General features: G+C 43.1%; 1 protein-coding gene across 1 annotated transcript; it reads left to right on the forward strand.

Moving 5' to 3' along the window:
- The first annotated feature begins 219 nt into the window (after window positions 1-219).
- SOX7 (SRY-box transcription factor 7) lies at window positions 220-12,204 on the forward strand. Its single transcript, XM_074209181.1, has 2 exons — window positions 220-472; window positions 5,625-12,204. Exons 1-2 carry the CDS (start codon window positions 235-237, stop codon window positions 6,551-6,553), a joined length of 1,167 nt encoding a protein of 388 aa, XP_074065282.1. The 5' UTR covers window positions 220-234; the 3' UTR covers window positions 6,554-12,204.
- Window positions 12,205-12,408: the final 204 nt, after the last annotated feature.

Raw genomic sequence — 12,408 nt, forward strand, 5'->3', positions numbered from 1 at the left:
AGGAGCCGCCGCACCTGCCGGTGTCATTGGAGGGAGCCGCGGCCCGGGAGCTGATATATAGAGGCCCAGTGCGGGGCGCCCCTGACCTGGCCCGGGGGAGCCGAGCCTGCCAGCCCAGCCCGGCACGGCACGGCCTGGCCCGGCCCAGCCCGGCTGCCCTGCCTGCGCCTCAGGCTCAGAGCTTGGGCCGACCCTGACCAAGGGGCCAGGGCGAGGCCAGCGGCCCGCTCGACCATGGCCGCGCTGCTGGGCCCCTACCCCTGGCCGGACGGGCTGGACTGCCCGGCTTTGGACGGCGAGCTCTCCGAAGGGCTGGCATCACCCCCCGCCCACCGGCACCCGGGGGATAAAGGCGCCGAGAGTCGCATCCGCCGGCCCATGAACGCCTTCATGGTGTGGGCCAAGGACGAGAGGAAGCGGCTGGCCGTGCAGAACCCCGACCTCCACAACGCCGAGCTCAGCAAGATGCTGGGTAAGGGCTCCTGCCCTCAGCTGCTACCCGCCGCGTGCGCCCGGGGCGGGGGGGGGGGGTTGGGGTGAATGTGTCTGTGTGTGTGTGTGTGTGTGTGTGTGTGTGTGTGTGTGTGAGAGAGAGAGAGAGAGAGAGAGAGAGAGAGAGAGAGAGAGAGAAAGAGAGAAAGAGAGAGAGAGAGAGAGAGAGAGAGAGCGCTCTAGCGCAATTGGTTATGTAGTTGGGAGTATTGGACAGTGGAGGTGGCACTAAATGGGAAGATATTAATAGAGAAGTGGGCATGCTGGAGGTATGCTAGCAAAATCTCTGCTGTGTGTGTGTGTGTGTGTGTGTGTGTGTGTGTGTGTGTGTAAGAGAGAGACAGAGAGAAGAGACTGAGAGAGACAGTGACAATAGAATATGTAGTATTGAGCTGTGGAGGTGACGGAAATGGAAAGATCTTAATAGGGACGTGGGCATGCTGGAGGTAGGGTCCCCGTGCTAAAGCTAGCAAAAACCTCTTGTTCTAGCTATGGTGGGGGGGAGGGTGCGACTCTAAGAATCTGAATATTTGGGAAATGTGAGGACAGTTCATGTGTCCATAGGTTTTGAGGTGCTGGGATAAAAGTTCGGGGGCTGGGAGGAAATACATTTATTGTGTGAATGTTTAAAATGAAATAGAGAATAGAGGCGTTTGAAAGCGAAGCTGATGTTTTGTGGGAGATGGAGGCAGGATTGGGAGGGGGTGGAGGTAGCTGGAATTTGGGATAGGGGACCGAACTAGACTGGAGGAAGAAGGGACAGACCCCGGGTGAGAGGGCCAGAACCCCCGACATAGCTCGGTCACGACTTCAGGAACTAAATAATAAAGCTGTGGCCACTGATAGGCAACATTTATTAAGCTTTTACTATATGCGCTCGGAGGGGGGAAAGAATGGGGAAAAACAATCTGTGCCTGGAAGTGGCGGAGTAATGCGAATAACTGTGCCTGCAAGACTACTGAGAGTAGAGGAACTCCAGAGCCCGGGAACTTCAGACCCTGCCCTGAGGCCTTGGCCCCCTCCTCCCAGCCGCAGGACTCCGGGGGGCTCTGCTTGGTGCTGATTAACAAAAGCATCCCCCCCCCCAAAGCGGGCTAGGCCCCCTTTGTCTCTGGCCAAAAGTGCCGGTCTAATTGGGGCAGTCAGAAACCCCAGCCGCTTTATAGATAACGAACACCACCGACCCACCGGGAAGGTCTTGGGACCGAAATCCGGAGGGCGACGGGGCGCTGTCGATCTAGATGGCCGAGGGGCGCACTCTTTGCGCGCTATTTGCGGTATTGTCACAGTTTGAATAATAACAGGCATCATTAGCAATGGAGTAGCACCTGGGGGGACGCATTTGTTAAAGATTACGAATCGCACAAAAATATTCTCAGAACGGGAAAGAAAACACGGATAACCTGGCAGGATTCGTCACTCGAATTTGGGGATGAGGACAGGGGTGTGGACCCCCACTCGCAGATTGGCTCGGGTTGTGTTGGGCCGTTTCCGTCTCGCGGGTGGTGAGGGTCAGGGCACAGTCGGACTGGGGGCCGTTAGGAAGGACCCAGACCTGCACTCCGGACTCATGACGGGACTTCTTAAGAGGATGAATTAGATCCGGGAGGGTAGGGACAGGAGGTAGCCTCCGATGCGGGGACTTTGTCCTAGGGAGGCCGAGAAAGGAGAAGGGAAGGTGAATGGCAGCTGGAAAAGAGGCTGTTCTTTCTTTTAATCTCCTTCCTCCAAGATGAAAGACTTGACTTTGTTTAGACCAAAAGTTCCTTTTTTTTTTTGGTGTCATATTCATCACTTTGGCGTCATGGTGAAGCCTCTGGAACCTTTCTCAGAAGAATATGTTTGCATACATAGAATAAAACAAATGATTACAAAGAAAACCAATTATACTGAGATATAGTTATCAAAATATTTAAGAACAAGAAGATCCCGACCTCAGGTTAAGAACCTCCTCTTCGATCTTTAATGCAAAAGTGGGATTTTGTCTTGTTTTCTTTTCTTTTTTTAATATTCAAAAGCATAAGGACTTTTTAATGGACTGTGATCAAATATTTCTACTTTTGGGGGAAGGACAAGCTCTTTCCCTTTGCCACCTTTCTTTTTTGTTGTTGTTGTTAAGAAAGATTTTATTTTGAGTTTTACAGTTTTTCCCCATTCTTGCTTCCCTCCCCCCCGCCAAGGAAGGCATTCTGTTAGTCTTTACATTGGTTCCATGTGTTGCCCTTCATTTTTAAGGCCTATTTCATTCAAACTGAAGACTAGAGATTCCTTTCAATTTTGTATGCATACCCTATGATCCCCTGAGTCTAATCCTTGATGGGAAAGTGTCAGATCTCTTTCCAGTCCTGTTCTGAACCTTGTGGATAGGATAACTTCTTTCTTCCCTCTGATTTTTGACCATTTCTGCATGATAGAAATTCAGGAACAGCCTCATCTTTGCTGGTTAAATACAACTGCAAACAGGGCTTGCTTCTTTGAGGCCCATTTCTAAATTTTATTGGAAGACAGGACAAATCTATTTTTGCTCAGAGGGGCTAATTGAACTACAACCTACCTGCTAGCTCTGGAGATTCTTCTCTGGGCTTTCAGTCATTCATCCCTGCTTCCTTGTTTAGGCCCAGAATAAACAACTTGGAGAAAAATGACAGTAATCTGTAACATAATAAAGTTCCTTGCATAAGTTCATCCTGTGGCTTAGAATGGTTAGATCAAATCTAAGAATCCTTAGGAAAATCTCAGGCAAAAACCACATCTCATAAGCATAATGCTTAGATTGGCACTGGATGACTGAAAAAAAATGCCTTGGTCTGACTATATTTACTGACTATATTTTACCACTATCCTGAAAGATAACCTCAGACAAAAAAGTATTTTTAACAGTTTGGATGAAAAAAATGCTTCTTCACTAAGTCCTCTTTTAATAGCATAATTCATAGAGTTTTGAACTAAAGTATTACTATCTAATAGAGTAGAAATAATATTTTTAGAAAAAGATTTCAGAGTATAAAGGTAATTTAACCATCATTTTATTTAACCCTCCATATTTTGCAGTTGAGAAAAAAAATACTTTGTCTATATCATTGACCAGATGTCCAGATCTCTCATTTCCTGGTCCAAGGCTCTTTTCACCATACCAGTGCTCTTATCACCATCCAGCATTTCCTCATTATTAAATAGGACAGTATATCTGTATTTTAGTAATTCTATTTGCAATGAGAAGCAGTATGATGTAGAGGAATGGGGTCTATTCAAATAGAAATAAGGAACCACTGACCTGAAAATAAGGATCCCATGGATCACATATTGATCCATGGTTTTAAAATAGAATATTATCTATGTTTCATTAGATTTTCATTTATTTTATTAAATATTTCCCCATTACATTTTAATCAGACTTAGACCATAATCAGGAAACACCTATGGAGTAGAGGTTAGAAAACTGGCATCAGAGTTGGGGAAGATTTGGATTCAAGACTTTCCTCTCTGTGCTGGGATACATCACAAACTCTCAGTGTCACAGGTGACAGTGTCAGTCTTCATTGGTGGAAGGAATTTCTTCACTGGGAGACAGCCCTGGCCCCCTCCCCAATCAACACTGTTGCAAATCATTTTTATAGTGAACATGCCTTTTCCAGTGCTCAGGTTTAGTCTTAGGAACTAAACTATTGTATTTGAAGACTTGATTTTCTGAGCTATTTGCTCAGAGATCATATTCTTGGCACAGAGGGGCTTGCTGAGGCCTGAGAAGTGGGGTTCTTCTCAACAGAGTCTTTGGAGAGGACTGTCTTTTGCCATTCTTAAATAAAGAAACTCCAGCACATAGCAGGAGCTTGAAAGTGTTCATTAACTGACTTTGCAGGATAAAGTATTTCCTTGGTTGAGACTTTTTTTCCTGGTCACTCTGCCTGCCAATGTCAATACCTAACTTGTTTCCTTGCAGAGCTGTCAACCAACTGTGTGATCTCGATAGAGCAAGTCACTTAATTTTTCTGGAACGTGGTCTCATCCATAAAATTGGGAGATTAGACCAGATGATTGGACTGGGTGTGGTCAGGTTAATCAAGGAAGCATTCTTGCAAGAAGTATATTTTTGAACTGGATGTTATTTCAGTAGCTTGATTTTTATGACAAGGGAAGTGAACCCAGGGAGATGAAAAGACTGCTTCTGAAGCCAAATATCTAGTTCCTTGTGGAGTCGATTACTGTTTGAATTTGTCCTCAGTCCAGCTACCATAAATCCACACATTAAAGGCAGTCTTGATAGTTGGAATGCAGGTTGCAGTCTTCCTATAGGTCTAAATAGAGTTTAATCTCCTGTTATGGAAGAATGATTAGAACATTCATGGACTAGAATCCTGTTTACCTTTTAACTGTAAAGGAAAATCTGTTATTACACTCAAGTTGCCATGGATGAGGCTTGATAAGGCATTACTGGGAAGAAGTGACTACCTCAATGAGATTTCTGGATCTACTGTGATCTGAAGAAAAATCCTCTCACTCAAATCGAACTCTACGCCTTAGCTGAGCGAGTCCCAAATCTTGCTTGTAAAATGTCTGAAATTTCCTCCTTATCAAATACTTACTTGATCTTTACTCATTTTTATGGAAACCTAAGCACACAATCTCTGACATTTGGTAATGAAGACAGGAGGTGACTTTAAATTCTCAAGTGATGAGAATTGACACCTTGAATGCAAGCAGGAACTTCATTAAATCAATTTTTAAAATAATCTTTAGCTACAGAGAGTTCAGCGCATCTTTTAGCAATGAAAGAGGGTACTGCCTATAGCCTTTGTATAAGAGATGGTGTGTGAGCAGTGTGTATGAATGTATGTTCCTGATTTTCATGTGGAGTGTTTGTGGGAGGAAGAATATGAAAGGAGAGGGTTCTGTGGGTGTGGGTGAAGAATGTGCGGTGGGAGGTGTTCGCGGGGTGCCTGGGAAGGGCATGTGAAGTGCATTGTTTATGTTTCTCTGTTGGGTGAGAGTGGTGTGATTGCGCTCTGGGTGGTGTCGCTGCGCTGGGCCTGTGGGAGTTGTTTGGCGCAGACTGGGTGAGAGAGGGGTTTTCAGAGACCCGACCCCCGCCTGAAGGACTCTAAAAGTGGCCTTTTCTACCCCCCTGTGAGCAGGAAAGTCCTGGAAAGCCCTGACCCTCTCCCAGAAGAGGCCATATGTGGATGAAGCCGAGAGGCTCCGGGTACAGCATATGCAGGATTATCCCAACTACAAGTACCGCCCTCGCCGAAAGAAGCAGCTCAAACGCATCTGCAAACGGGTGGACCCAGGCTTCCTGCTGAGCAGCCTGTCTCGGGACCAGAACTCCCTCCCGGACAAGAGGTGTGGCAGCAGGGTTTCTGTGGGGGAGAAGGAAGAACGTGGTGAGTACTCCCCGACTCCAGCCCTTCCCAGCCTCCGGGGCTGCTACCAGGAGATGCCCACCGGCAGCTGCACCAGCGGCAGCAGCTCCACTAGCAGTGTGGATGCCTACCCATATGGGTTGCCCACCCCACCAGAAATGTCTCCTTTGGATGTCCTGGAGCCTGAGCAGACCTTCTTCTCTTCCCCCTGCCAGGAAGAGCACCCTCATTCCCACAGGCTCCCACATATACCAGGAGCTACGTACTCTCCAGAATATATGCCCAGCCCCCTCCACTGCAGTCATCCATTGGGCTCCATTGCCCTCACCCAGTCCCCAGCCGTCTCTATGATCCCCTCTGTCACCAGCTGCTCACCTTCCCCAGCATACTACTCTCCCCCTGCATTCCCTCTCCACTCCAACCTTCATGCCCATCTGGGCCAGCTCTCCCCTCCCCCTGAGCACCCAGGTTTTGATGCCCTAGATCAACTGAGCCAGGTGGAACTCTTAGGGGACATGGACCGTAATGAATTTGACCAGTATTTGAACACTCCCGGCCATCCAGACTCCACAGGAGGCATCACTATCAATGGACATGCCCCGGCTTCCCAGGTGACAACTGGGGGACCCACAGAGACCAGCCTCATCTCAGTCCTGGCTGATGCCACAGCAACCTACTACAATAGCTATAGTGTCTCCTAGGCCTCTATGCAAAAGGCAGTTCCTGACTTTCTCCTCTATGAACGGAGAGACTAAACAGTATTACCAACAGCTTTCCTTGATACCTCTGAGCATTCCCTCAGAATGTGTCCAAGTCTAAGCTGATGATTTGGCATCTGCTTATCCTGTAGATAAATGGATTTTTTCTGATCCACTTTGCCATCTTGACAACTAGTTCCATTTTCCTTCAACCTACTCTCTGAGAATCTTACTTCTTAAATTTTCTCTACTACATGGACATGTCATTGTCAGTCTCCTACTGATGCTATTTAAGACCAAATTTTTCTCTGACTTTGCTCTCTTCTTCCAGTTATATGAAATATGACATCTCTATTCCATCTTTGGGAGTCTTTCTTCTAAACTCTTTCTCCTGCCCCCGACACAGGCTTGCAGAGGATCAGAACAAAAGGTCAGGTTATAGTGTAAAGAGCTGTGGACAGGGAGGTTGGAAAACTGAGATCCAGTTACAGCTCTGCAAGCAGACAAACTCTGTGATCTTTAAAATGTCATTAAACAACTCCACTTCAGGTTCCTCCTCTGTCAAAAGCCCACCAACCACTTAGGAAACAAAAATGAATTACACTTTCAACAAGTGATCTCTGTATTCTGCCAACTTTTTTTTTAATTGCAGCTTTTAAAAAAGTATCCAATCAAATTAAACCAACAACCATAAAAATGTGATTTGGGAAATTGTTGGTTGCAAAAATGCAAAACTAAAAATAATTTTACATATTTCTGGATGAGTCTGTGGAATTCAAAAAAATCTATGAAATAAACATTATCACTTAGATATCTGAAGATGACAATTGGACTGTCTCACATATCTGTGTATACAAATATACAGGACTATACTTTCACCAAAACCCCAAGTCTGTCTTAACCAGAAGGGCCATGCAGCAGGTTACAACCAAATAGCCTCAATTTGTCCCAATATTGGGTCTCATGGGATCTATGTGCCATATTTTGTCATAGTCTCCTCTGAATAAGAAAGTTCCTCTCTCTTTTCTCTTATCTCTATCTCTATCTTGCTTGCTTTCTCCTCTCCCTACCTTCTAAGGAAATATAGATACCCACTTTGGAAGATTTTATGAGCCTTTATGCCATCCTACAGACATTTCCAGCCTTCTCCAAAATCTCCTTTGAAGGAATATACTCAACACTGAGCAACAAGACCATCAATTGTCTTTCAATTTCAGTGTATTATTACTTATCAGGAACCTGTAAATTGATTATATATTCTTCCTGAATCCCCCCCTTATTTTGTATTGTTAAAGTTTTCTTTCTTTCTTTCTTCCATGAAGTTTTATTGTAAATCAATTATAAAACATGATTAATCTTCATGTTATTACTGCATATGAAATTTGATAATAAATAATAAATAGTTATAGCTATGATTGACTGATGTGCAATCTTGAATGTGTATTAATTATCTTTTTAAACACTACAGTTATTAAGCTAAAATGTTCCATCTTTTTATAGAAGTGATTTTTGCTTTGGAACAACTGTATAGATAGGAATTTGTTTAAAATATTTAATTTAAATAAACACTTTTTTTACCACGATGATTTTATCATTTGAATTATAATTTTGTCCCCCAAAATGCAAAAAAAGATTATCATAAGAGAAACATTTACTGTGTTTATTGTGTGTGACTTTTGTATGTACTATTAGTCAAATCTTTTCTACATCAACTTTTTTTGAAATAAAATATTTGTGGCTATATTTACAACTGCTGTGATATTTTATAAGGCCAGGTAAAACCATAAATCCCAGCACATTCTCCTGGAAAATGTGGTGTTAACAGAACCCTGAAATATAGAATATCAAGTAGCACATGAGAAGAAGCTCTTTCCTATAAAGTTGTTAGCAGAGTTTGCACATTCAAAGTAAATTGAGGCCATTATATACATATTTCAAACAAAAAAGTTCATCTTTACCCAAATTATCAGTCAGCAGCATTACTTTAGACTGCAAAATCAACTCATCTGCCTGATACATTGTGTGTGTGTGTGTGTGTGTGTGTGTGTGTGTGTGTGTGTGTGTGTCGGGGGTGGAGGAGGGAGCAGATTGACAGAAGCTCAGACTGGGAAAAGGCTTCAGAGACTATAACAATTTCAACCTTATTTGAACAAGACTCTCCTCCATTTCATACTGGAAAAGATGTCCTCCCATCTTGGTTAGAAGACTTCAGGCAAAGAGGAGCCTTTCTAAGGTAGTTAATTCGACTTTTGGATAGTTACTCCAATTATTGGGACGTATAAATTACTTGTAGAATAGTTCTCTATGACTAATAAACCTCTTGGTGAGACCTTGAGTCTTCCCTTTCCACAAAGTAGTGACTTAGATGTCACTTACTTGAACTTAGTAACTTGTTTTCCTCAGGCTCTGCTGTGCTGAGAAGTTCTGGGAGGGCCCAAACCAGCATTGTACTTATGATTCAATTATGATAATAATTATTCATCATCTTAATAGCTCTTTATAGCTCTAAGGAGATCCACAGACTTTTTTATGGGCCATTTCTTGCCCACAGCCCAGGAGGAGCTTAATCATTCTTCCATCCTGTTGCACAGGTAGTGTTATTAGGATGTAGGGAGGGGAAGTGGCCAACTTAAGGTCATATAATGAGTCAGCCAGAATTAGAACTCGCAGCTAGACTTGACTGTTGTAGAGATCAGCCAATCCAGGCTTAAGGTTTCTACAGAGCATTTTATGGTTGCAACTACAGACTATGCACCTTAACTGTGCAACAAGGTAAAAGGAAAACAAGAAGGAACATATAGGAAGTCATGGAACTAAAGTTAAAGTGAAAAATAATTAGCAAATGATTGAGGAGAAAGGCATCAGAGGATAGAAAGAACACTGGATGTAGAATTAGTTTCATCATCTGTAGAATAGGGGAGTTGGGTTTGATTAGATGGCCTATAAGGTCTCTTCTATCTCTAAATCTATGGGTTGTAATCCAGCTTTAAAGCTATATAACCATACTCTTTTGGATTCTTAGTTCTCTTTTCTATAAACTGGGGATGATAGTAAAGTATAATGCCAACCTATTATTATAGGGAAAACATTTTGCTAACTTTAAAGTATTCTCTATCTGAAGCATTATGACACAGTAGAAAGAGAAGTGAGAACCTGGATTCCAATCCTGCCTCTGAAGCTCTTGACCTGGGTAGAGTCTAGATAAATCATCGCGCCTCTCTACACCTTTCGGTTCCTCATCTTTTAAATGATAGGGTCAAATCTGATGATCCTGCTAACTCTAAATCCTGAATATAGAACTTAATGTTGTTAATATTTGGTGACACCTGGCTTGCAGTGGTAGATTACAGCACCACCTGCTGACCGGAAGAACTTTTACAATGTCCACTTAGTGCAGTTCATATTTTCAGACAAAGCCTGGGGTCAGAGTGGGAGCACAGGAAAGACAGATGAAAAGATATTAAAATCTTATGTTCATTCAGATGCAATTACTTCTCCTATTAAATCTATTTTGCTTTGGGGGCTCACTGTGAGGAGAGATGGTATTAATGGAGGTGATTGTCTTTGCATTGTTCTTTTGGTCCTCAGGGAGAGCTTCCCTGATCCTTCCCCTTCCCTCTAACCTGAGAAAAATGAATGCAGTGTCACACACAGGAAAAATGGCCATCCATAACCATTTTCAATATACAGGAGAAAATAAAAAAGAAACAGAAGGGGACAGAAATAGGACAGTTTTGTAACTATCTTCTTAAATTATACCCCTCCACATCCAGTACAGAGTGTCCCAAAAGTCTTGGTGCAGACCTTTGCGATCTCCTGTATGTACATTCTACATCTATACATATGCCTTGTGAAAAAAATATATCTAACAGAAATCTGTGGGTTTTTTAAACAACAAAATGACTAACATTTATATAACATCTATAATGTATTAAATGTTTTACCATTATTATGTCATGTGATTTTTGCCACACATCCAGGAGATGGGTGCCATTATTGACTTCATTGTATAGTTGAGGAGGCTAACCCAAGACGATTCAATCTTCTTTCTTGTTCTTCTTTGTCTGTTGAAATGTTTGTATTTGTGGACCATTGTGATGTAGCACATCCTCTGGGCTAGCTCTGGACTCACCCTGGACTAGCAGCTTAGATTCCCAGAGGGCAATGAATCATCTTCTTGTTTTAGGGGTGGTTCTAAATAGACAGTGTTTCTAATGGTGTTGCTCCTGAGTCTCTATCCTGAGTCTCCCTATCATGTGTTTCCCAATATCCAACAATCGGTTAACATTAATTAGTTTTTACAGGTGGGAATTTACCAAGAAGGCATAGCAAGAACAGTAACTTCAGAACAATCCTTCCCCATGCCCCAGCCTTGGGGACAAACAGTCCTTTTGTTTACCCAGAGGATTCTAATGGAGAATAGACTCAAAGGTAGTCAGGCATTCATGTAGGGGCCAAGTGGGGCCAAGGGACTTTCTTTTCTCTTTTTTTAGCAGACCTAATCCCCACCCAATTTGCTTCTGCTTTTTCAGTCAGGGCTAATTCCTTGTGAGGCTTAGTGTCTTGGCTGATGGGACAAAGGGCTGGGTCAAACAGATGGCTCTTGGCTCTTTGACAGACTCACCTGGCTGCTGCTAACTAGGGCTGGTTGCCAAGGGGTTAGACCTCTCTGAGGTCTCACCTGAAGGCAATTTGCTTTTAGGAGCCAAGGTACAGTAGAACCCTCTCAAGGAAGCCTCCTAAAGTCCTTGTTCAAACCCCACCCAGACTTCCATGGGGTTACATGTTTCATTACACTTTTCTCTCCCTTTTTACTAACAGCTTAGGTGGGTCAAGAGCATCAAGGCCTCTTATGAGAAGTAATTAAAGGAAGAGTCCTGGTCCAATAACAAATTCTCTCTTGTTTCTTCAGATGATTAGCTTGTGTTTCATATATGTGGGGTCACTTAAAACATACTGTGTTCTGGAAGGATACAGTTTGTTTTAGTAACCTTTTAAGGAATAGGACAGTTTAAAGAATCTAATCTATTCTGAATAATAACAGCTGACATGTAGAATTTTGTATAGATTATTTCATCTGATCCTTGCAGCAATCCCAAGAGATATATACTACAGGACTTCTTATCCCCATATTACAGATGTGAAAACTGAGGCTAACAAAGGTGAAATGACCTGCCTAAAACTATTAAATGTCTAAGGCAGAATTCAAAATCGAATCTCTTCAATATGACTCCATATACGGCCATGTACTGTCTCTCACTGAAGTATCTTTTAGTAGCTTTATTAGACCTTTGTTAGACATATGGAACAAAAAGTCCAATTTCCCGACTTTTGAATAATCAAGAAGGAACTGTTCAGGTTCTAGTCTGAACTCCCACATCCCTGGGAGTCAATTAGCATTTATTCAAGCTCTCAAGGAGCTTGATGATGTTTGTCCTTCATTCTCCAAGAAGACTATGACATCAGGAAGGTGATGCCATAGCAAGCACATGAATTGGATTTGAGTGAGGGGGGTACTGTGCCTCATTTTATCCTCCAGTATCAACTGGCTCTAGTGGCCAGATATGAATCCCAATGACCAGAGATGGTCCTGGATGAGAGGCAGTCAGAGTTAAATGACTTATCCAAGGTCACACAGCTAGTAAATATCAAGTATTCCATCCTCTTGACTTCAAGGTCAGTGCTCTATCCACTGCACCAACTAACTGCCCCTCAGGGGAGAGTTTACATTATTAAAAGGGAAGACAAGATCTTCCCTTCCCTCTTCTTGACTTTGACTTCCTCCAGGTACCTAGGCAGGACTTGGAAGACAATTGTCAATAATCATCTGGATTCTGGATTCATGGGAGTGAGTGAGT

Source organism: Macrotis lagotis, chromosome 1, assembly GCF_037893015.1.
Source record: "Macrotis lagotis isolate mMagLag1 chromosome 1, bilby.v1.9.chrom.fasta, whole genome shotgun sequence".
In the NCBI taxonomy this organism is placed as follows: Eukaryota; Metazoa; Chordata; class Mammalia; order Peramelemorphia; family Peramelidae; genus Macrotis; species Macrotis lagotis.

What these genes read in the sequence shown, in the direction of transcription:
- SOX7 (XM_074209181.1), top strand. Translation starts at nt 235, where the DNA reads ATGGCCGCGCTGCTGGGCCCCTACCCCTGGCCGGACGGGCTGGACTGC. An exon ending in CGAGCTCAGCAAGATGCTGG is followed by an intron (nt 473 to 5,624) that starts GTAAGGGCTCCT and finishes CCCTGTGAGCAG; the next exon opens with GAAAGTCCTGGAAAGCCCTG.